At 44.6% G+C, this 25,992-nt stretch overlaps 1 protein-coding gene across 2 annotated transcripts in view; it reads left to right on the top strand.

The window, feature by feature from the left end:
- rad50 (RAD50 homolog, double strand break repair protein) overlaps nucleotides 1–25,992 on the top strand; it is a 201,992-nt gene that overhangs the window by 137,140 nt on the left and 38,860 nt on the right. For both annotated transcript variants that reach the window (XM_085995845.1, XM_085995844.1), the window contains 5 exons: nucleotides 8,593–8,786; nucleotides 10,098–10,208; nucleotides 12,128–12,220; nucleotides 12,309–12,422; nucleotides 25,066–25,193. In XM_085995845.1, coding sequence (XP_085851971.1) covers nucleotides 8,593–8,786; nucleotides 10,098–10,208; nucleotides 12,128–12,220; nucleotides 12,309–12,422; nucleotides 25,066–25,193 — 640 coding nt within the window. The remainder of the gene's footprint in view (nucleotides 1–8,592; nucleotides 8,787–10,097; nucleotides 10,209–12,127; nucleotides 12,221–12,308; nucleotides 12,423–25,065; nucleotides 25,194–25,992) is intronic.

The raw sequence follows: 25,992 nt of genomic DNA, 5'->3' as shown, positions 1-25,992 counted from the left end.
GAAAGAACAAAAGGGAAGGTCTGTGATAGGAAAGAAGGCAGGAGAGGTTAAGAGATATTCAAGGCAAAAGGAGATGGTAATGAGACAGGTTAAGAAACAAAGGATGGCTCTAGATGAAGTGTGAATTGCGCTGGCAGAATGAAAGACAGCTGCCATGTGGGAGAGAAGAAAAAAAGATACAGACCAAAAGTGTGGATAATAAAAAATATATATATGATAGGGGCCGAGGTTATGATCTGAACTTGTTGAACTCTAGGTTGAGTCCAGAAGGCTGTAAAGTGCCTAATCGAAAGATGAGGTGCTGTTCCTCGAGCTTACACTGAGCTTCAGTGGAACAATGCAAGAGGCCGAGGACGATGGGAGTGGAGCGGAGAATTAAAGTGACAGGCGACCGGAAGCTCGGGGTCACCCTTACGGGCTGAACGAAGGTGTTCCACAAAGCGGTCACCCAATCTGCATTTGGTCTCCCCAATGTAGAGGAGGCCACATCGTGAGCAGCGAATACAGTATACTAAATTGCAAGAAGTACAAGTAAATCGCTGTTTCACCTGGAAGGGGTGTTTGGGGCCCTGGACAGTGGGAAAGGGGGAGGTATAAGGGCATGCGTTCCATCTCCTGCGCAGAGATGGTACGTTGAAAACTGTATCGGTGCCGTTTCCTGCTCTCGCCCTGAACTAGAAAATTTCATTCACTTTGCTTCCAATTTCCACCCTTCCCTCACCTTCACATGGTCCATCTCCGACTCTTCCCTTCCTCGACTTCTCCTTCTCCATCTCTGGGGATAGGTTATTGACAAACATTCACTGCAAGCCCACTGACTCCCACTGTTACCTGGACTACACTTCCTCCCACCCCGCTTCCTGTAAGGACTCTATTCCATTCTCCCAGTTTCTCTGTTTCCACCTCATCTGCTCTGATGATGCCACCTTCCATACCAGTGCTTCCGACATGTCTTCCTTTTTCCTCAACCGAGGATTCCCCTCCACTGTGGTTGACACGGCCCTCGACCGTGTCCGTTCTATCTCCCGCACTTCTGCCCTCACCCCCGCCCCTCCCTCCTGGAACCAAGATAGAGTTCCCCTTGTCCTCACCTTTCACCCCACCAGCCTCCACATTCAACGGATCACCCTCCGCCACCTCCAGCGTGATCCCACCACCAAACATATCTTCCCCTCACCTCCCCTTTCAGCATTCCGAAGGGACTGCTCCTTCTGCGACTCCCTGGTCCACTCCTCTATCACCTCCAACACCCCTTCCCCTTCACCCGGCACCTTCCCGTGCAAGTGCAGGAGATGCAACACATGCCCTTATACCTCCCCCTTCCCACTGTCCAGGGCCCCAAACACCCCTTCCAGGTGAAACAGCGATTTACTTGTACTTCCTGCAATTTAATATACTGTATTCGCTGCTCATGATGTGGTCTCCTCTACATTGGGGAGACCAAACGCAGATTGGGTGACCGCTTTGCGGAACACCTCGGTTCAGTCCGTAAGGGGGACCCTGAGCTTCCGGTCGCCTGTCACTTTAATTCTCCGCTCCACTCCGACTCAGACCTCACCGTCCTCGGCCTCTTGCATTGTTTCAGTGAAGCTCAGCGTAAGCTCGAGGAACAGCACCTCACCTTTCGATTAGGCACTTTACAGCCTTCTGGACTCAACATAGAGTTCAACAAGTTCAGATCATAACCTCGGCCCCTATCATATACATATTTTTGATCCGCACTTTTTGTCTGTCTTTTTTTCTTCTCTCCCACAGGGCAGCTGTCTTTCATTCTGCCAGCGCAATTCACACTTCATCTAGAGCCATCCTTTGTTTCTTAACCTGTCCCATTACCATCTCCTTTTGCTTTGAATATCTCTTAATGTCTCTCAACCTCTCCTGCCTTCTATCCTATCACAGACCCTCCCTTTTGTTCTTTCATCCCCTCCCCACTTTCCCAGCCCCTACACTTGCTTAAAAATCTGTTCCATTTCCTGCTTTTTTCCAGTTCTGACGAAAGGTCATCGACCTGAAACGTTAACTCTGTTTCTCTCTTCACAGATGCTGCCTGACCTGCTGAGTATCTCCAGCATTTTCTGTTTTTATTCCAAAAATCTATTGATCTCTGTCTTGAATATGCTCAATGAGTAGATGAAACTACGATGAATCAAGCTCCCAAATATTTCAGTTAAATGAGATTTTACCACACAGCATTTTTATTTAAACAAATGTTTTAAATGAAAATGCCAGATTGTTCAGCTTCTGGAATCTAATGTACTTTGCAAGCTGGGATATTATAAAAAGTCAAGTATTTGGGTTTGCTTGCTAATGTACGATTTATTGCCCAGCCATTGGGATTATAGAATCATAGAATGGTTACAGCACAGAAGGAGGCCATTCGACCCGTCGCGCCTTTGTCGGTTCTCTGCAAGAGCACTTCTAGTCCCACTCCTCTGCCCTTTCCCCGTAGCCCTGCAATTTTTTTTCCTTCACGTACTTATCCAACTCCCTTTTGAAAGCCACAATTGAACCTGCCTCCACCACCCTCTCAGGCAGTGCATTCCAGATCCTAACCACTCGTTGTGTAAAAAAGTTTTTCCTCATGTCGCCTTTGGTTCTTCTGCCAATCTCCTTAAATCTGTGTCCTCTGGTTCTCAACCCTTCTGCCAATGGCAACAGTTTCTATCTACTCTGTCCAGACCCCTCATGATTTTAAACACCTCTATCAAATCTCTCAACCGCCTCTGCTCGAAGGAGAACAACCCCAGCTTCTCCAGCCTATCCACGTAACTGAAGTCCCTCATCCCTGGAACCATTCCAGTAAATCTTTTCTGCACCCTCTCTAAGGCCTTCACATCCTTCCTAAAATGCGGTGCCCAGAATTGGACACAATACGCCAGTTGAGACCGAACCAGTGGTTTATAAAGGTTCATCATAACTTCCTTGCTTTTGTACTCTATGCCTCTACAGTATTTATAAAGCCCAGAATCCTATGTGTTTTTAAACTGCTTTCTCAACCTGCCCTGCCACTTTCAATGATTTGTGCACATATACCCCAGGCCTCTCTGTTCCTGCACCCCTTTTAGCCATTCTTCCTACCAAAACATATCACTTCACACTTTTCTGAGTTAAATTTCATCTGCCACATGTCTGCCCATTTCACCTGCCTGTCTGTGGCCTCTTTAAAGTCTTATCACTATCCTCCTCACTGTTCACTATACTTCCAAGTTTTGTGTCGGCTGCAAATTTTGTATTTGTGCCCTGTACACCCAAATCCAAATCATTAATGTATATCAAGAAAAGCAGTGGTCCTAGTACCGACCCCGGAAGAACACCACTGTATACCTTCCTCCAGTCCGATAAACAACCGTTCACCACTACTCCCTGTTTCCTATCACTTAGCCAATTTCATATCCATGCTGCCACTGTCCCTTTTTTCCATGGGCTTCAACTTTGCTGGCAAGCCTATTATGTGGCATTTTATCAACGCCTTTCGGAAGTTTATGCATGCAAATTAGAGTAATTGCGTGTGTTGAAAAATGTAATGCTAAATAGAAAAGTGAATGAAGTTTGTCATCTGTTGACCAGCGAAGATTTAATCTGCAGTGAAAATGCTGGCACCCGATGTTATGACTGGGATGGTATATTGTGGTGGTACTTTTCAGTCATGAGCTATCTAATCATAGCTTTGTGTACTGATGAATGGAAATTGAAATTATTTAATTTTTAAACTGAAACTTTGATCCTTCATACCCCTTTTTGAAAATCACAATAGTTTTTTTCCAGTTGTTGGATATTTTTGTTTACACGAGGAATAATAATTGGAATTGCTGAGCTCTCACAGTACGAGGGGGGTCAATCAATTAATTAGACATGGACTCTAGACCCATCTTGTGTTTCTTTACTTGTTCCATTACCATCACCTTTTGCCTTGCACCATCATCCCATTTGTCATTTAATCTCTCCTGCCTTCCACCCTATCACAGACCTTCTCCTTTGCTCTTTCCTCGCCTCTGTACTTGCTTAAAACCTGTTACACCTCTAACTTTTTCCAGTTCTGACGAAAGGCCATCGACGTGAAAGGTTAACTCGGTTTCTCTCTCCACAGATGCTGCCTGACCTGCTGAGTATTTCCAGCATTTTCTGTTTTTATTTCAGATTTCCATCATCCGCAGTATTTTGCTTTTGGATTAGACACAGATGGTGGTTAAAGTGGAATGTGTCTGTGCACAGCTCCACGGCCTCTGTTATCAGCTTTTGTTCATACAAAGCAACTTCTTTCCCCCAATGGCAGCTGAAATTCTGTTACTGATGGGAAAGCAAGCTTTCATATTTTTTTAAAAACTTGAATTTTGTTTTTTAAGTGCTTGAATGCCAAATAGGGATTAGGTTCCTGGTCTTGGTATCCATAATGCTTCAAGCCGAGTCAGACTACTCACAGTTTATGCAATAATTACGTAAAGAATTTTATTGCTGAATTTTTTTTCAAGCACGAGCAGAAAAATTAATCATGCAATATATAAATGACCTTGTATTTAGATAGCAAATTTCATGACCTCAGGGTATCCCACAGTATTTTTCTGATGTAGTCACTGTCGTAATGTAAGGAAAAACATGGCAGCCAATTTACGCACAGCAAAGTCAAAGGCCGTGATTTTGCCTACCACGGGGTATTCGGGGCGGCCGGCACCTGCAGCGAGGTCCTGGCCCGCTGCCTGCCCCAGCCTGCTCTCTACAACTGATTGTACCTTGATTGGGCTTGTCAAGCCTGCCCAGCGAGGTTCCCGGCCAATTAAAAGGAAGCGGGTCTGATGACGTCATTTGATGACGCGTCATCAACCAGTTTGCTTAAAGGGGCCATGGCCACATTTGTCTTGACATTTGTGCTGTCAGTGTTCTACAATATTGAGGTGCTGCAAACACTGACAAGCACTGCACGGCTGCACCCAGGCTCTCCCATGACTCCCTCCATATGCATATGGAGGGAGCCACAGCACGTAGGGAGGTTCTCTTCCCTCCCAATGGGCGGAAGAGACCTCCCCAGGACACCAAAGCCGCCTGGCTGCACATTGCACAGGAGGGCACAAGCAGGGATGTTGTCAGGAGGACCTGGCTGCAGTGGCGCAAACCTTTCAATAATCTCAGATCACAAAAGGTTACTGCAAAGCCACACTCGCCTTCATCCTGCTGTGCAACTCATTACATCCCCATCACTCTGCCTTCCCTACCCTACTCCTGCAGATCCTTACTCACACCAACTTACCTTGCACCTCCCCCCATCTCTCTATCTACGTTATCGCTTCCCCATCTCACTAGCCACCCCTCACACTCGCCCTCATCCTAGTGCAATCATACCAACTAACAACACACAAGGGTAGGCACTTGGGTATTTTATCCAATGTTCACGAGCCTCCTCCCACCCTTCTTCATCTACCCCATCAACATGTCCTTCTATTCATTTCTCCCTCAGATGCTTATCTAGCTTTGCCTTAAATGCATCAATGCTATTCGCCTCAGCTACTCCTTGTGGTAGCAAGTTCCACATTCTAACCACTCCAGTCCCACAAACAACAATAAGATGACAAATGACCAGCTAATCTGTTTATAGTGGTGGTGGTTGAGGGATAAATAATGACCAGGACACCGGGGAAAACTCCCCTGTTCTTCTAAGAAATAGTGTAATGGGATCTTTTACATTCATCTAAGAGCTCACACACGGCCTCGGCTTCATATCTCATTCAAAGAACAGCACCTCTGACAGGGCAGCCCTCCCTTCGTACTGCATTGAAGTGTCGAGCTACATTATATGCTGCCGTCTCTCGAGTGGGGCTTGAACACACAACCTTCTGTCTCAGGAGCAAGAGTGCTGTGGGATTAGCAGGCTGATTTTGAATTGGATTAGGAATTGGTCATATTCTGGTCGGCAGAAGATTGTTAATAATGGCAGGGTTTCTGCGTGGGGACCAGTTGCTGATGGAGGTTCGGACTGTTGCTCTTTAATCACCTGGGTTAAGGCATCTGGGGACCAGTCTGCAAGTTTGCAGATGATGCAAAGGTTTGAGTACTGGGAAAGGGTGGGGGAGTGGGACTAGCTGAAGTGCTCTTGCAGAGAGCCGGCACGGGCTCGACGGGCTGAATGGCCTCCTTCTGTGCTGTAACCATTCTATGAGTAGGTGTTAGGACCTTAGGCAAGAAAAATAGATGACAGTTATATCTACATGCATGCAATGGGGGAATGGGCCTGCATCTGGCAAATGCCATTCATCAATATAGATAAATGTACTCCCCTCCCGTTTCAGCATTCCAAAGAGACTGCTCCCTCCGCAACACCCTGGTCCACTCCTCAATCACCCCCTCCCCATTCCATGGCACCTTCCCGTGCAAACGCAGGAGATGCAACACCTGCCCTTTTACCTCCTCCCTTCCCACTGTCCAGTGCCCCAAACATTCCTTCCACGTGAAACAGCGATTTACTTGTACTTCTTGCAATTTAATATACTGTATTCGCTGCTCATGACGCAATCTCCTCTACACTGGGGAGACCAAACGCACCTCTGTTCAGTCCGTAAGGGAGACCCCGAGCTTCCAGTCACCTATCACTTTAATTTGCTGCTCCACTCCCACTCTGACCTCACCGTCCTCGACCTCTTACACTGTTCCAATAAAGCTCAACGTAAGCTCGAGGAACAGCACCTCATCTTTCAATTAGGCACTTTACAGCCTTCTGGCCTCAACATCGAGTTCAACAATTCCAGACCATAACCTCTGCACCTATTTTGTCACATGGCAGCTGTTGCTGATTCTGCCATTCTCATTTACACCTCACCTAGACTCATCTTTTGTTTCTTTACTTGTCCCATTACCATCTCCTTTTGCTTTGTACTATCGTGCCTATTGTCATTTAATCACTCCTGCCTTCCAACCTTTCCTTCTCTTTTGTTCTTTCCTCCCCTCCTCCCTTTCCCTGCCCCTGCATTTGCTTAAAATCTGTTGCATCGCTAACTTTTCCCAGTTCTGACAAAAGGTCATTGGCCTGAAACATTAACTCTGTTTCTCTCCCCATAGATGCTGCCTGACCTGCTGAGTATTTCCAGCATTTTCTGTTTTTATTTCAGATTTCCAGCATCCGCAGTGTTTTGCTTTCCTATTAGCTAAATGTAATATTGTGCGTGTGGTGTGGAATAATCTCAACATGTGTAAAACCAAACAAGGTTCAGAGCTTAAGATCTGTTGAGCGGGAAATGGGCCGAGGTGTTATAGTACACCAATCTCTAAAGGTTCACAATCAGTGCCACGTGGCTATAGCAAAAACAACTAAAATATTCAAATGTATTGCTCAGCCGATCCAACATGAAACAAAAAGTACTATATTGTCCTTATATACAAGGCCATGGTTAGGCCTCATCTGGAATGCTGTATTTGGTCCTCTGACATGGTGGGTAATATAGAGGCTCTGGAAGAGGTTCAGAGGAGGGTCTCTAGACTTGTATCTAGTTCAAGGCCCTTAGTTACCATGATAGGATTGGGGAGCTGGTGCTTGTTACTTTAGAAAAGCATAGACTTCGGCAAGATTTGATTGAGGCCTTTAAAATAATGAAGTAAAGCTCAAAAGGGAGCTGTGTGTGTTCCTAACTGCCTAACGTCACAGGGTAGTTAGTATAGGTGGGGTTTTGGGGAATGTGTCACCCAGTCACTGTCGTTTCCTGGAACTGGTTTTAATTACCAATGGGGGTCGGAGACATATTTCCCAGAGTGTTTTTTCCCCCCTAAATTGGCCCTGGAGCTTTTTCCTCTGGTTCTTTGTCTCCTAAGGATTTGCATGGCTGGCTGGTTTGGGGGGGAGAGGGCGAAGGTGGCTGGAGGTCACGGTGTGCATAAGTTGCACCTTGACTGTATGGAACAACTTGATGGACCAGCTGGTCTTTCCCTGCCTGGCATTGTCACCTTTAGTATTAAATGCTCACGAGGTACATTGGCTCCCAGTCTGGCACGCCACGGTTTCAAAATTCTCATCCTTATGTTCAAATCACTCCATGGCCTCGCCCCTCCCTACCTATAATCTCCTCCAGCCCTACAACCTTCCAAGATCTCTGCGCTCCTCCAATTCGGACCTCTTGCACATCTTTAATTTCCTTCGCCCCACCATTGGTGGCCGCGCCGTCAGCTGCCTAGGCCCTAAGCTCTGGAATTCCCTCCCCAAACCTCTCCGCCTCTCTACTTCTCTCTCACCCTTTAAAATGCTCCTTAAAATGTACCTCTTTGACCAATTGTTTGGTCACCTGTCTTAATATCTCCCTGTGTGGCTCGGTGTCAAATTTTGTTTGATAACGCTCCTGTGAAGCGCCTTGGGATGTTTTACTACGTTAAAGGCGCTATATAAATGCAAGTTGTTGTCTTCACACTAGAACTGCTTAACTGACGATTCTATGAAGTAGGTGTCTGCTCTGATGATGTAACTGAAAGGTGAGACCGTCAAACCACAATGCACACTAATTTCAAAATGAAACTATAATGTTAATTAATAATAGTAAAAGGACTGATGAAATCTGGAGTTCTTCGCCACGACACGATTTTTGACGTGCATTTGCTGTGATAACGCTGTTTCTATTCTAGTGTCGAGCAAAATTGAGCTGAAGCGGAAAATGATTCAAGAGCAGCAGGAGCAGATCCAGTTGCTGAAGAGCGTCGTCAATGAGGTCCGAGCTGAAAAGCTGCAGATCGCCAGCAATATGCAGCGACGTCAGCAGCTGGAAGAGCAGAGTGCAGAATTTTCCACCGAGATTCAGTCCCTACACCGAGAAATACGAGTACGTTGTTATGGGTTCTGTTCACATCGTTCAAGAAAAAACTATTACAACCTTTAGCTCCATGTCTTTAATTTAGTTACGCTGCTATCCACACTGCGTGTTCCTTTACGATGCAGAGTCACTTGTAGTCTCCTTTTCAGATTCTATCCTACAATGTCGTAACTGTCATAACTCTTGCGCATAAGCTGGAATATTTGTTCTGTTCATGAAAATTTAGAACTACAGTGCTGTAGCAGGTGTTGCATTTTCATGCACACAGTTGAAAATTGTAATGGAAAAAATGAGTGGAAGCAGACAGTGGTCCTATCGGAACTGTTTCTGGTGCAACGGCGAAGCAGCCCTGAGGTCCACCGTCCCCATCTACAAATCAGCGGGAATTCAAACATCCCGTACTAGGCTAAGATCGGTTCATAATGCATCTCCTCTGGCTGTGCAAGGCTGCGTTGGAGGCTCTCGTACTTGTTACTTTATGCCAGGCCATTCTCTTCGGGCCCCCAATCTCCCCCCCCCGCCCCCCCCCCCCACCCGATAGCGTCGTCGGCCCCCTCCCCAGGAGGGGAGCACCCCGTAGTTTGGGAACCTTTGACCTTAGATTATATGCTGACGTCTCTGGAATGAGACTTGCACCCATGACCTTCTAACTCAGAGGTGACATTGCTGCCATTGAGCTAAGACTGACACTTCATAGGCGAGATTGGTGGGGACTGATCAATGTCTTCAGTGAAAGCAGGAGAAACTGACTAAGTTGCTATAGCGCAGCCAGTGTGATGCTTAATAAGACAGGCCAGGAAGATCACCAGTTGATACTTGCTTGTGTTGGTGAGTCAAGCAGTTGGCTTCAACATGCTGGGCTAGAGAGGAGACAAGTCAACTTGTGTTTCGTAGCCCAGATCACTACGGCGTGACCCCTACTGAAAAGTGCATGTGCAAATATTGGGTGAGGACAGAGTCGAGCTTGGCTTGTGATGCTCTTCCTCCCATATCCCAAGTGGTCTATTGCCATTCACTGGTGAAGGCTTGCGTGAAGTGTGGCCACTGGAGCAGGGTACGTGAGGTGCCTGTCGAGCTGCACCTTATTCTGTATAACTGCCTTTAGGAGATAAAACTGGGGGTAGGTGACGAATGCAACCTCGACTGAGAAACCACTTAGTCAATGTTGCACGTGTTGTTACAGTAGTGAGCCTCATCAAACGCAGAAGTCCGAAATAAAACTGGTGGCATTATTACACGTGCCGTACAGTTTTATCACAACATATTTGCCGAGTATGCATGAAATGGATCTCCATTTAATACAAGTTTGCTCTCTTGCAGGAATCTAAGGAACAGTTATCTCCACTAGCTGCAGCTCTAGATAAACTACAGCAAGAGAAACAGAATCTGGTGGAGAGGAAAAATACAAGCTACAAGGAGATGCAGGAAAAGGTCAGGCACAACATACTTGCTGGAGTCCCAGGATTGCTGATCTCAAATATGCAGTTGGGTGGCTTATTACTTAGAATGTACAGCATAGAAATAGGATATTCAGCCAAACTAACCTATGCTCCACACGAGCCTCCTCCCACCCCTCTTCATCTAACCCTATCAGTATAACTTTCTATTCCTTTCTCCATATGTGTTTATCAAGCTTCCACTTAAATGCATCTATGCTATTTGCCTCCTTGTGGTTAGTGAGGTCCTCGCCAGTTTTTGAGTACATGTGGTTAGATCTTCATGGTAGCCACTTCACCTGGGTGGAAGGGATAAACCTTGCCCAATTTTAATTTTGCCTTCCATCAGCTAATTACAGTCAAGATCTTTTTAAAAAAAAAACAAACACATCCCTTTGGATATTTGTTACCAAACAAGAACCATCTTTTTTATAAAGGAATTCTAAGGGCTCAAATTTCCAAGCCCGAGGAGGCGGGTTTGGAGGCAGGAGTGGTGGGAAAATTGCAGAATCGGGGGGGCAGGAACCCATCCCGCCCCCAACCCACCTCCGTGCCAATGTCCCAGGAGGCGGGTATCTGACCTGTGCTGGGAGCCGCCTCCACGAGGCGGGAAGGGGATTAGTGCCAATTAACTGCCTGTTAACAGGCCGTTTTTTGCCTAATCCCTATTTTTAGCCCTGAAGTGTGGGCTTTCCGACGGCTCTGAACCACGCCAAGTTAGCGAGGCGGACCGTCGGTCTGCAGGGGTTGGAGGGGTCGAGATGTCCGTTGTGCAGGTGAGTGATGGGTGCATGTGTGCAGAGGTAAGTGTGTGAGGTAAGTGTAAAGTGTTTTAATAAGATTTACTTACCTTTACTTTCTCCTGCAGGCTTCCTTCCTTCAGGTCTCAGGAGCCCCTCATCTCACCGGCACAGAAAGCAGAATGGCCGCTGAACTGTCAAAAGCTGCAGCCTCTGCTTTCTGGTCTGGAGAGCTCTCTAACTGAGTCAGAGTAGAAGGACTCAAGTTAGAAGACAGATTGTCAGTGTTTGACAGCTTCACAGAGCTGTCAAATGCTGATTTTTCATCTGTCAAAAGCTCTTGACAGATGAAATGTCAATCGCTGACATCACCAGTAACCACGTCTCCCTTAATTGGCCTGCTGAGCCCGCTGGGCGGGCTTAACAAGGTCAATCAAGGGAAAATAGCGTGGGTTGGCCACAAGTCGATGGAGGCGGGACTACAACCCAAAAAGTGGGAGCCCCACCTCCAAAAGCTCCCCATTGACAAAATCCAGCCCATAGACTCTGGCTTTAATTTGCTCGCAAATTGGGCAAAGTTTCTTTTTTCATTCCTTGCATTGCTCAGTTTTCAAGAAACCACGGTAAAGGCCGTGACCCACAGTGCAGGACACCAATTAAGGTTGAAAAAAATGAACGAGAAGGAAAGGTAAACCAGAAAGCAGAGATTGTGATGCCAAACTTGGGTTTTAAAAGCCTGAAGATGGTATGAGGAAGGAAAGATGAAGGGAGGTAAGGAATACTAACAGTTTTGAGATCCTGAGAAACAATGAATGGGGTGAATCTTGAGGTAGGGAAGAGGAAGAGCATGTAGAATGGCATATCAGATGCAAAACAGAGAAAAGTTTAGAAAATCACTGAACACTGTAGAATTGACTAAAGCAACAAAGGAAAAGAATAGCTGGCAAAGAGAGAGAAGTTGGATTGGGAGGGGAGAAAGGAATTGACTATCAGATGGCCAGCTTTTGATTGTTCCCTGCCCAGTAGTGCAAGAGAGTTCTTGGAAGAGCCTCCTCCGATAATGAAATATTATTTGTCTTGCATGAACTTGTGCTTTATAGAGTGCAGAGGAAAAGAAGAAGCAGAGTTTATAAATTAAAGGTATAGTCTTCATTCGTAACTTTTTTTCTTCCAGATAAATGAAATCAGAGAAAAAGTGAAAAATATTGATGCTTACGCAAGAGAAATTGAGAGATACATCAAGGAAAAAAGAGATGAGCACAAAGAGGTAAACTGAACTGTTTACCGGTGGGCAGTAGTTACCTGGAGTTTTTTTGATTTGTTTCAATGTCTGTGTATTTCTTTTGTTTCCAAAGCAAAAAGAGTCTGAGCTTCAGGATACCATAACTCAACTAAGTGAAGCCGAAAAGCAATGCGAGAAGATACACAAAGATATGGAGGCTATACGAACGGACATCGATACACAGAAAGTAAGGGAAGAATTTCAGCTCCATAAACTGACGCACATTCATACTGCGTCTATGGCAATATTGACCACTGCAGCTTGCACTTATATAGTTCCTTTAACATAGCGAAACATCCCAAAGTGCTTGACATGATGGAGTATGGAACCGAGCAGGAATGGGGAGAAGAGCCTGGGGGAAACTGTCAGGAAAGCTGGCCAAAGGATGTGATCAAAGAGACAGGTTTTAAATAAGCTTTTGAAGATGAGAGATGTAGCAAGGCAGAGCAGTTTGGGAATAATGTAGGATAAGATGGCTGAAGGCTATACCACTGTTAGCAGAGGATAGCATAAAGTAGACCAGATTCAGAGAGTGAGAGCAAGAACATGGGGCTGGAAGAGGTTGCAGTAGTACGGTGAAGAAAATCTACAAATGATTTGTAAAGGAGGGCTAAGATGTAAAAATCAGTGAGCTGGGAACAGGGAGTTATGAAGGTCAGTGAGGACAGGTGATAAATGAGCTGGACTTAATATACGATTGAATGTAGGCAGCAAAATTCTGGATAAAAGAGACTTGCATTTATATAGCACCTTTCACGACCCTAGGATGTCCCAAAGCGCTTTACAGCCAATGAAGTACTTTTGAAGTGTAGTCACTGTTGTAATGTAGGAAACGCGACAGCCAATTTACACACAGCAAGCTCCCACAAACAGCAATGTGATAATGATAATCTGTTTTTCGTGATGTTGAATTTGTGTTCAACTAAGATGGAGCTTGGCCAGTAGAAGTTGAGCCTGGAGATAATGATTGTGCACATTAGGGTTTCAGTGGCATTGGGGAGAGGTGGGGTCAAAAACAGGAAGATGCTTAGGAAGTGGAAGTAGGATTTTTTTTTTTTATTCATTCACGGGATGTGGGCATCGCTGGCAAGGCCAGCATTTATTGCCCATCCCTAGTTGCCCTTGAGAAGGTGGTTGTGAGCCGCCTTCTTGAACCGCTGCGGTCCCTGTGGTGAAGGCACTCCCATAGCGCTGTTAGGGAGGGAGTTCCAGGATTTTGATTTTCGTAGCAGTTTGTTACAACTGAGTGACTTGCTAGGCCATTTCAGAGGGCAGTTAAGAGTCAACCACATTGCTGTGGGTCTGGAGTCACATATAGGTAAGGACGGCAGATTTCCTTCCCTAAAGGACAGTAGTGAACCAGATGGGTTTTTATGACAATCCGATAGTTTTCATGGTCACCATTACTGATGCTAGCTTTTTATTCCAGATTTATTTAATTAACTGAATTTAAATTCCCCAGCTGCTGTGGTGGGATTTGAACTCATGTCTCTGGATCATTAGTTCAGGTCTCTGGATTTCTAGTCCAGTAACATAACCACTATGCTACCGTTCCCGATATTCTCGGCGGTTTGGGAATAATGTAGGAGCAAGATGGCTGATGAACTGCTTGGAGTTTGAAGCTCAGTGTCTAACAGGACACTTGATGGTCCGCTAATGCGTCCAGCCTGGCCAGAAGAGGTTCAGTGGTTAACGTGAAATTTTTGCAGTGAAACCTTGCTGCAATGGCAATTAATGAGGATAGACAAAGAAGCAGCATCCAAAGTTGGAAAGAACCAATTACAATAGCACACAGCGTGCAAGATTTAGATTTGTAACAATTGGCATATATTATTGGAATATTGCTTCCATGGGAATTCCATAGATGTGGGCTTGGCCACGTTTAGTTGTCGTGTTGTCTGTGCATTTAATGAAACATTTATTTCATGCATTCTTCATAAATCTAGTTAACTGCCTCTTTTAATGTCAAGGTCCTTCATGTACAGGCCTTTGACATTTTACACCAGCCTTTTGTTCCGTTCAGCCCCACACCACCCCCCACCCCCAACTGCGAGTTCTACTTTAGTTAAAATAGAAAGAAAAGAAAGGGTTGCATTTATACAGCACCTTTCACAACCTCAGGCTGTTTTGAAAGAGCACAGTTAGATTGGAGCAGACGAGCTAGCAAATTATTAGTGTGTAAACCAGAATATTGGAGATAGGTTAGGAAAGTCAACACTATGGTTTGGTGTTTGGCTATCATAAGATCATGCATAGAAAATATTACTCAGTCTGGTAATTCTGTCCCGATAACGAAATGAAGAAATTTCCAGCAGTAGAATTTAAAACAACTAAAAGAACCTACATATTTGTTTTAAGGAAAGGATTAACTTGGATTTATATAGTGTCTTCTATGTTCAAAGTTGCCAGATATACAACAGAAGTTGTGGTTAATGTATTTACCAGTAGTGGTAATGTAGGGGATTGCACCAAACAGGAAATCAGAGATGCATATAACAAGAGTACTACACTAATCATGGGTGACTTTAATCTACATATAGACTGGCCAAACCAAATTAGCAATAATACTGTGGAGGATGAATTTCTGGAGTGTGTACAAGATGGTTTTTTAGACCAGTACGTTGAGGAGCCAACTAGGGAACAGGTTATCCTAGATTGGGTATTGTGCAATGAGAAGGGGTTAATTAATAATCTTGTTGTGCGGGGTCCTTTAGGGAAGAGTGACCATAACATGATAGAATTCTTCATTAAGATGGAAAGTGAAGAAGTCCAACCCGAAACTAGGGTCCTAAATCTAAACAAAGGAAACTACGAAGTTATGAGGAGTGAGTTGGCTATGATAGATTGGAGAGCTTCATTAAAAGGAATGACGGTGGATAGGCAATGGCTAACATTTAAGGAACAAATGTGCAAAAACTCAAAAGGAAAAGCAGCCCAACCATGGCTAACAAAAGAAATTAAGGATAGTATTAGACCCAAAGAGGAGTCATATAAAGTTGCCAGAAAAAGTAGCAAGCCTGAGGATTGGGAGCAGTTTAGAGTTCAGCAAAAAGGACCAAGAAATTGATTAAGAGGGGAAAAATAGAGTATGAGAGTAAACTTGCAAGGGACATAAAATCGGACTGTAAAAGCTTCTACAAGTATGTAAAAAGAAAAAGATTAGTGAAGACAAATGTAGGTCCCTTAAAGTTAGAAACGGGAGAATGTATAATGGGGGACAAGGAACTGGCCGAGCAATTAAACAAATACAGGAGACTTTGGTTTATCCGGAGGTTGTATGTCCGGAAACCTCGATCTACCGGCAGAAATCAGGAGCCGTTCTGTTAGGTTGTTTTTCTTCTCGTGGCTTTTTTTTCCAACAGTCAGGCTCTGGAAAGTCTCTCTGAAGCTGTTGCTAAGCTACAGAGACGCTTCCAAGGTACGGGCCGACTGTTTAGAAGCTGTTGCTAAGCAACAGTGTTTGTTGTCAGATACGGAGATGAAAACCTCCGTATGCTTCAACATTAACGCTGGTATGTCCGGCAGTTTTGATAGATCGGCAACAGCTCGGTCCCGTCAGTGCCAGATATCTCAAAGTTTTCTGTACTTTGGTTCTGTCTTCACGGAAGAGGACACAAATAACTTCCCAGAAATGCTATGGAACCAAGGGTCTGGTGAGAAGGAGGAATTAAAGGAAATTAGTATTAGTAACAAAATAGTGCTGGAGAAATTAATGGGACTGAAAGCCACTAAATCCCCAAGGCCTGATAATCTGCATCCCAGAGTACTGAGAGGTAGCCATGGAAATGGTGGATGCATTGGTTGTCATCTTCCAAAATTCTATAGATTATGGAACAGTTCCTGCAGATTGGAGGGTGGCAACTGTAACCCTACTATTTAAAAAAGGAGGGAGAGAGAAAACCGGGAACTACAGACCGGTTAGCCTAACATCAGTAGTAGGGAAAATGCTAGAATCTATTATAAAGGATGTGATAACAGGACACTGAGAAAATATCAAGGGGATTAGACAAAATCAACATTGATTTATGAAAGGGAAATCGTGTTTGACAAACCTACTGGAGTTTTTTGAGGACGTAACTGGTAGAATAGATAAGGGAGAACCAGTGGATGTGGTGTATTTGGATTTTCAGAAGGTCTTTGGTAAAGTCCCACATAAGAGGTTAGTGTGCAAAATTAAAGCACATGGGATTAGGGGTAATATACTGGCATGGATTGAAAATTGCTTTAGCAGAGAGTAGGAATAAATGGGTCTTTTTCGGGGTGGCAGGCGGTGACTAGTGGGGTACCACAGGGATCAGTGCTTGGGCCCCAGCTATTCACAATATATATCAATGATTTGGATGAGGGAACCAAATGTAATATTTCCAAGTTTGCTGATGACACGAAACTAGGTGGGATTGTGAGTTGTGAGGAGGATGCAAAGAGGCTTCAAGGTGATTTAGACAAGTTGAATGAGTGGGCAAATACATGACAGATGCAGTATAACGTGAATAAATGTGAAGTTATCCACTTTGGTCGGAAAAACAGAAAGGCAGAGTATTATTTAAATGGTGATAGATTGGAAAATGTTGATCTACAGAGGGACCTGGGTGTCTTTGTACACCAGTCACTGAAAGCAAAGATGCAGGTGCAGCAAGCAGTTAGGAAGGCAAATGGTATGTTGGCCTTCATTGCAAGAGGATTTGAGTACAGGAGCAAGGATGTCTTACTACAGTTATACAGGGCCTTGGTGAGACCACACCTGGAGTACTGTGTGCAGTTTTGGTCTCCTTGCCTAAGAAAGGATGTACTTGCCATAGAGGGAGTGCAGCGAAGGTTCACCAGACTGATTCCTTGGATGGCAGGACTGTCATATGAGGAGAGATTGGGTCGACTAAGCCTGTATTCACTAGAGTTTAGAAGAATGAGAGGGGATCTCATTGAAACGTATAAAATTCTGACAGGGCTAAACAGACTGGATGCAGGGAGAATGTTTCCCCTGGCTGCGGGGTCTAGAACGAGGGGTCACAGTCTCAGGATACGGGGTAGGACATTTAGGACCGAAATGAGAAGGTGAACCTGTGGAATTCTCTACCACAGAAGGCTGTGTAGGCCAAGTCACTGAATATATTTAAGAAGGAGATAGATAGATTTCTAGACACAAAAGGCATCAAGGGATATGGGGAGAGAGCGAGAATATGGTATTGAGATAGAGGAGAAGGGTCGAATGGCCGCCTCCTGCTCCTATATTTCTATGTTTCTAAAATGCTGTTTTGGGAGTCGAGCAGTTTGTGTAGTTTACCATGTAAGGATGGGGCTTTTGTTCCCTTTTTAGCCCCCTCAGCTCCTTGCTCACTCTGTAAGGGCAATGTAGCACAAAAGTTAATATAATCTTTTTTGAAAAATTTACTGTTTGGATGAACGATGAGTGGAACTGTTGACGTTCTGTACCAAGTCTTGTGCTGAAGTACCTGCTCCCGATAACTCGGGTGCATGCATGACTTGTACTTCATTGGTTTTTAACACTTTAGGACGTCCTGAAGTTGTGAGCGGTGCTATGTAAATAAAAGTCCTCCTTCCTTTATGATAAAATCCAAACGTTCCTTTTTTAAAAAGAAAACATACATTTTTTGTTTCATAAAGCCTGATTAAAAATCACTTATGACTTCTGCACTAAAATAATGTGAAGTACAAGCTAGATCCAATCTAAAGGTGGCAAAATATCTAAACATATCAGGAGCAACTTCTTTATTCAAGGAGTGGTTAGAATGTGGAACTCGCTACCACATGGAGTAGATGAGGCAAAAAGCATAGATGCATTTGAGGAGAAGCTAGATAAACACACGAGGGAGAAAGGAATAGAAGGATCTGTTGATGGGAGGAGGCTCAGGTGGAGCATAAACACCTGCATGAACCAGTTGGGTCAAATGGCCTGTTTACGTGCTGTAAGTACTATTATGTAAAATGCAGCTGGATGTTATCACAAAGATTTGAAAGAACATAAAAGTAGATGGAAATGACTCGGTTGTTGCCGCATTCCTTTAAATTCATTCCCATGTAGGTTTTTTTTTATAGAAAGAAATGAGGTTGCAAAATAAATGAGAAGATAGAAATTCTGTAGCAATATGCAAGTGGCAAAGTGCTGGGGTGGTTATCACTGGGAACTAGAGCTGCAGGCCTGCTAGTAGGCAGGTCGTGACTTTCCTTGCTTGGTGTTGGATGTTTGAGGATGCCACACCATTTGAAAGCATTTCAGATGACTTGCTTTAATTAAGGTTTGCATTCTTCACCCTAGTCAGACTGCTTGTCCGACATCCAGTTCTGGATGAGCAAATATTTTTCTCCAATTAACTATCGGGAAGACCGAAGCCATTATTTTTGTTCCCCACCACAAACTGACTCCATCCCTCTCCCTAACGTCTGTCTGAGGCTGAACCACACTGTTCGCAACCTTGGTGTCATATTTGACCCTGAAATGAGCTTCTGACCACATATCTGCAGCATAACAAAGACCGCCTACTTCCGCCTCCGTAACACCGCCCATCTCCACCCTTGCCTCAGCTCATCCGCTGCTGAAACCCTTATCCATGCCTTTGTTATCTTTAGACTTGACTATTCCAACGCACTCCTGCCTGGCCTCCCACATTCTAACCTACGTAAACTTGAGGTCATCCAATACTCGGCTGTTCGTGTCCTAACTCGCACCAAATCCTGTTTGCCCATCACCCCTGTGCTCGCTGACCTAAATTGGCTTCCGGTTAAGCAGCGCTTCGATTTCAAAATTCTCATCCTTGTTTTCAAATCCCTCCATGGCCTCGCCCCTCCCTATCTCTGTAATCTCCTTCAGCCCCACAACCCCCCGAGATATCTGCACTCCTCTAATTCTGCCCTCTTGAGCATCACTGGTTATAATCGCTCAACCTTTGGTGGCCGTACCTTCTGTTGCCTAGGCCCTAAGCTCTGGAATTCCCTGCCTAAACCTGTCTGCCTCGCTACCTCTCTTTCCTCCTTAAGATGCTCCTTAAAACTTACCTCTTTGACCAAGCTTTTGGTTATCTGCCCTAATTTCTCCTTATGTGGATCGGTGTCAAATTTTTTGTCTTAAAATACTCCTGTGAAGCTCCTTGGGACATTTTACTATGCTAAAGGCGCTATATAAATACAAGTTGTTGTTGTGGTTATAAACTAGGCAAGAAGAACCTGCTTCTTGGGGTGGCATATGAGCTGGCTTGCAATGATATTGATGCACTACCTGAAACCTGTCTGGTAGAAACGGGACAGTTTGTGGAAGATGACCGTGGCAGTACCTTCTCAAATTGTGTGGAGGACGCAAAGAATCTCCAAAGGGATATAGATAGGCTAAGTGAGTGGGCAAAAATCTGGCAGATGGAGTTTAATGTGGGAAAATGCGAGGTTATCCACTTTGGTAGGAAAAATAAAAAAGCAAATTATTATTTAAATGGGGAGGGATTACAAAATGCTGAGGTACAGAGGGATCTGGGGGTCCTTGTACATGAACCACAAAAAGTTAGCATGCAGGTGCAGCAAGTAATTAGGAAGGCAAATGGAGTGTTGGCCTTTATTGCAAAGGGAATGGAGTATAAAAGTAGGGAAGTCCTGTTACAACTGTACAGGGTGTTGGTGAGACCATACCTGGAGTACTGCGTACAGTTCTGGTCTCCTTATTTAAGGGAGGATATACTTGCATTGGAGGCAGTTCAGAGAATGTTCACGAGGTTGATTCCGGAGATGAAGGGGTTGTCTTATGAAGAAAGGTTGAGCAGGTTGGGCCTATACTCATTGGAGTTTAGAAGAATGAGAGGGGATCTTATTGAAACATACAAGATTCTGAAGCGGCTTGACAGGGTAGATGCAGAGAGGATGTTTCCCCTTGTGGGGGAATCTAGAACTAGGGGGCATAATTTCAGAATAAGGGGGCACCCTATTAAATCGGAAATGAGGAGGAATTTATTCTCTGAGGGTTGTGAATCTTTGGAATTTTCTTCCCCAGAGAGCTGTGGAGGCTGGGTCATTGAATATATTTAAGGTGGAGATAGACAGAGTTTTGAATGGTAAGGGAGTCAAGGGTTATGGGGAGCGGGCAGGGAAGTGGAGTTGAGGCCAAGATCAGATCAACCATGATCATATTGAATGGCGGAGCAGGCTCGAGGGGCCAAATGACCTACTCCTGCTCCTATGTCTTATGTTCTTCTGATGTGCTGTACACTACACTAATGCAGAATTTATATTTTGCAATTACATTAATTTGAAGTAGGATAGTCAGCCTGATGATTGTGAGACTGCTCCCAAAACAGAAGTGTTATCATAAATATCCACATACCGATGATGGTAAATAATAGCAACCTGCAACTCCACCAGCGAACAAAGCGTTAATGAGTTTGAACTTCAAACCTCCGGAGTGTGGATGGTATTTTCCTTGTCACAGGCAAGGCTGAGAAACTGCAGCGATGGTGTGAGAACATAGATCGACTATTGAACAGACCATCCCATCATAATGGGCAAAGCCTTCAACAGTCACACAGACCAATGAGCTGACCGGCAGCAATATGTGGCCATATCACCCAGTCCGCACCTAACGCATAGATGGCCTAAAGAGGAAGCATCATGGGAGACACGTAACAGCAGTAACTGGCTGACCCCAGATTCATTTTTTTATTCGCTCCTGTGATGTGGGTGTCGCTGACAAGGCCAGCATTTATTGCCCATCCCTAATTGTCCTTGAGAAGGTGGCGGTGAGCCGCCTTCTTGAACTGCTGTAGTCCGTGTGGTGAAGGTGCTCCCACAGTGCTTTTAGGGAGGGAGTTCCAGGATTTTGACCCAGCGATGATGAAGGAACGGCGATATATTTCCAAGTCGGGATGGTGTGTGACTTGGAGTGGTGGTGTCCCCACGCGCCTGCTGCCCTTGTCCTTCTATGTGGAAGAGGTCGAGGGTTTGGGAGGTGCTGTCGAAGAAGCCTTGGTGAGTTGCTGCAGTGCATCTTGTAGATGGTACACACTGCAGCCACGGTGCGCCAGTGGTGGAGGGAGTGAATGTTTAAGATGGCGGATGGGGTACCAATGAAGCGGGCTGCTTTCTCCTGGATGGTGTCGAACTTCTTGAGTGTTGTTGGAGCTGCACTCATCCAGGCAAGTGGAGAGTATTCCATCACACTTCTGACTTGTGCCTTGTAGATGGTGGAAAGGCTCTGGGGAGTCAGGAGGTGAGACACTCGCTGCAGAATACCCAGCCTCTGACCTGCTCTTGTTGCCACAGTATTTATGTGGCTGGTCCAGTGAAGTTTCTGATGGGATTTTGAGCCTGTGAAACTGAAAGAGGCTTCATGTCTCGTATTGGTCTTAATAATCATTTGGTCAGTCATCAAGACTGATTCTCTTCAAGAACACAAAGTATAAAGGATGACCGCTACCACGAGCCCTGCCAAGAGCTAAATTCCAGGTTATGACCTCTAGGTATGGAACAAGTGATTACATAACTTCTGAAAAAAATACAACTTAATTTAAGAAGCAGTGGTAAGTTATTTCAGGCAGTCCTCCGTCTTTACAGGAGACTGCCATAGTAGTTTAAAAAATATTTTACTGTTGCAAAAATGGAAATTACATTCATCTGCCGAGCTTCACTTTCAGTAAGTAGATTGATGTTGGGACTTTTGAAGATTTACTGAACTTGTTAGCTGTGTGGCTGCAGATAGTAGATCTCGCTGATAAATGTTTCTTTATGACACTGTTTAATTTAACTTCGTTGGCAGCACTCAAACATTTTCTCAACAAAAGTAATCCTTCAAGGTACAAGATAAAAGGTTTTTTAATGTTTAAAAATTATTTAAAGTGGGTTGGGGGGGGGTGGTCAATAGTTTATAGTCAGTGTCCAAAATAGACAGGAAATTATTAGAGCTCCTGTGATTGAGAATAGTTTGTTTCTTTGAAAGCAGTGTTCAGTGCAGGATTTTGTGTTTATTTGAGGGGAGGAAGAAGTAGAATTTTTGTGCTACTCAAAGAAAACAATCTTTTTCTATTTTTCTTTTGTGTCCAGCAATGATCTGCACTTCCTGCTCAGAGTCAGGGTAAAGCTTCCTGCACTTACCCAACAAAACATCTAAAATCAAGCCCAAGGAGAGCCCACATCCTCTGCCTCTGCCCCCTGGGGCCACCACTGTGGCAATTCCGTTTCTCACACCAACTGCCCTCGTTGCCTGTTTGAGCATCACCGCTAATTAATGCAGAGTTAAGGGTAATGTACACTCCCGGGAGCCGCAAGCCTACATTTCGTTGTACTGCACTTGTGCACTAACAATGACAATAAAAGTTGATTTGATTTGATTATTGTGTACTCTTCTCCACGAGGAAGTGGATTCAATTCATTTACAGGAAACTCTTTGTTATCCGGCACCGACGGGACTGGGATGGTGCCGGTTGATTAAAAATTCCGGATGACGTAGAGGGTTATCTACCGAGGCTATTTTTAACAAACAAAAATAAAAAAATCAAGAAATGTGCAGTATACAGTAATTGGGTACTCACCTACAGAATGTTGTGTTAAATGGATGGTGGAAGATGCTTGATTAAGTACAGTACTGCCAGTTGAGGGTAATCCATAACTCTTTAATTACTTAACAGTAAAACAAAACTTATACAGTAAACAGAAAAATGGCGGATCGGAAGAGACTACCGGCGGCGCGGGAGAGTCAGACTCCTGTTATTGAGGTGTTCGGACTTCCGACAGCGCCAAGAAGCTGAGTAGTGGCAGTTTGGAGAACTACCCCCACTGACTAACTCAGCCACCGCGAGAGACTCGGACTCGGCAACATTTCCAATTATTGAGGTGGTGTTTTCGGAGTATGAATTTTGCCGGTTAATAGAGAATTCCAGATATTTAGGTGCCGTTTAAATGAGAGTTTCCTGTAATTGGAATGTTTGCATCTGACAGAAGTGACCTGAATCCCACTTGACCTCGGCTTCAGACATGGGGAGGAATGGTGTAACTGCTGCCCAACCATCTTCAGCTGCTTCATCAATGACCTTCCCTCCAACATCAGGTCAGAAATGGGGATGTTCGCTGATGACTGCACAGTATTCAGTGCCATTCACAACTCCTCAGATAATGAAGCAGTCCATGCCCGCATGCAACAAGACCTGGATGACGTTCATGCTTGGGCTGATAAGTGGCAGGTTACACTCGCGCCACAGAAGTGCCAGGCAATGACTGTCTCCAACAAGCGAGAGTCTAACCACCGCCCCTTGACTTTCAACAGTATTACCATCGCCGAATCCCCCACCATCAACATCCTGGGAGTCACCATTGACCAGAAACTTAACTGGACCAACCACATAAATACTGTGGCAACAAGAGCAGGTCAGAGGCTAGGTATTCTGTGGCGAGTGTCTCACCTCCTGACTCCCCAAAGCCTTTCCACCATCTACAAGGCACAAGTAAGGAGTGTGATGGAATACTCTCCACTTGCCTGGATGAGTGTAGCTCCAACAATACTCAAGAAGCTCCACACCATCCAGGACAAAGCAGCCCACTTGATTGGCACCCCATCCACCACCTTAAACATTCACTCCCTCCACCACTGGCGTACCGTGGCTGCAGTGTGTACCATCTACAAGATGCACTGCAGCAACTCTCCAAGGCTTCTTCGGCAGCACCTCCCAAACCCGCAACCTCTTCCACCTAGAAGGACAAGGGCAGCAGGTGCATGGGAACACCACCACCTCAGGCGCCTGGGAATACCACATCCAAGTTCCCCTCCAAGTCACACACCATCCTGACTTAGAAATATATCACCGATCCTTCATCGTCGCTGGGCCGAAATCCTGGAACTCCCTCCCTAACAGCACTGAGGGAGTACCTTCACCACACGGACTGCAGCGGTTCAAGAAGGCGGCTCACCACCACCTTCTCGAGGGCAACTAGGGATGGGCAATAAATGCTGGCCTTGCCAGCGAAGTCCACATCCCATTAAAACAATTTTTTTTTAAAAACAGCCAAAAACATGTTGAACTGAGTTAGCGGTATAATTTCAGAGTGTGCTGCTTGTTTAATTTTGTTTTGTCCTTTTTTTACAAATACTTATTTGGTAAACAGATTAAAATTGAGCAAGTGTCCAATGGTTTTGCTCCCCTGCCTCTCCTCTCCAGAAGGTGCTGATTCATGTTAGCACATTATATATGTGGCCATTCTTCACGAGTCAGGTGGTGCTTGTTGGCAGGCTGTTTTATCATGGCCAGCATACAGCTGAGCTCAACTCTGTCCTTGCCCAATATGTTCAGTTTCCAACTGGAGCCACGGGTTAACAAGTGAGTCTCCTTGAATGTTTTTTCCCCTAGTCCAGTGGTGCCTGGAACCTCTAGCACTGCTGCCATCACTCCAGCTGGCATAAACTAAATTGGTACAAACTTGGATCAATCCTATGTCTCTCGCGCTCTCTCTCTCTCTCTCTCAGTATGGCTCAGTTCCGCACTCGGCAGTGGACTTACCAATTGAGCCATCAAGTAAGTTCAGTTATCTGCACGCTGATCCTATATACATAACGGTAAATGTTGTCTGCTTTTGGCTGTATTTTTGAAAGGTGCCAGGTGGTGTTGTTAGCTCACTGTGCAAAGGACAAAGCCATAACATTTTACACCAAGCAAAAGGTTGACACTCAAAATGTTAATCCATCTTTTCTCTTTACAAATGCTGATAGACATGCTCTGTATTTCCAGCATTTTGCTGTTTTGACTTCAGATTCCCAGTATTTGCTTTGCAGTTTTTGATTCTTTATATGTATACCTGGTGAATGAATGCTATTCAAAATATGTAGAATTATATTTCGCTTTTTTCCCCAGCTTGCGGAGCGGTGGTTGCAGGATAACTTGACATTGCGAAAGAGGATGGAAGAATTGAAAGTTGTAGAGACCAAGAGGAAGGAGCGTCTGAAGGAGATGGGAGACATGAAAGTAATGCAGCTGAGGAAGTACGGGAAAACCTAACTATACAGTAGACGTTTCCCCAGATGCTGAATTGTTGCTACCTCTTCTTAGTGCCAGCGATCTTCTTCAAAACAGCATTTTAAATTATGGCCAGATCTAGATTTTAGCAAGCTGCCCCTGGGCTGAAGGGAGCTTTTGTTTGTGAGAGAGCTTGTAAAATGGAAAGGAAACTTGTAAGATATACAGCATTGGCAAGTTGACTTTCTTTTGTGCAACAGCTTTAACCTAACAGTGCCATGATCTGCTTGAAAACACCATCAGTGAAGCTATGCCACTGTTTTGAGACAGCAAAATGTAAAATCAAATGTATAGATCTTTGTTCATGTATCATGGCTTTTCCCTCAGTGACCATGCAAAGTTTTCCCCCCATCATGGACACTCTCTGACCCGTTCAATATCCCACTGTAGGCAATCAATTACAGGTTTAAAAACTCTTGGGGAAGTCTGAAATTTCTCCTTACACCCTGAGGCAATTGTGACTCTGAAATGGAAGAGGCTCTGGGGTTTTTGGGAGGGTGATTTTGAGGTATTTTTGCTTCATTCATGTTTCAGTTTGAGAATGGAGAAGAACAAATAGAATAAGATTTTGTTTTTGGTATATTCTTCTGGCAGTGGTCAGTATGGAACTGTGTCATCAGAGAGAGTGCACTTTATTCACTCTCATGCTCAAGGTTAGTCTAGAGTTGGTATTTGCTCCAAAATTGAATGTCAATATAGAATCTATCTAAACTCACTGGAATCCAAATATACCAACATTATTCACAGTGTTGTGCTAGTTAAGAA

This window comes from Somniosus microcephalus, chromosome 8, assembly GCF_052327205.1.
Source record: "Somniosus microcephalus isolate GS21.2 chromosome 8, FLI_Smic_1.0, whole genome shotgun sequence".
Lineage (NCBI taxonomy): Eukaryota > Metazoa > Chordata > Chondrichthyes > Squaliformes > Somniosidae > Somniosus > Somniosus microcephalus.
This window is presented reverse-complemented; position numbering and strand designations above follow the sequence as displayed.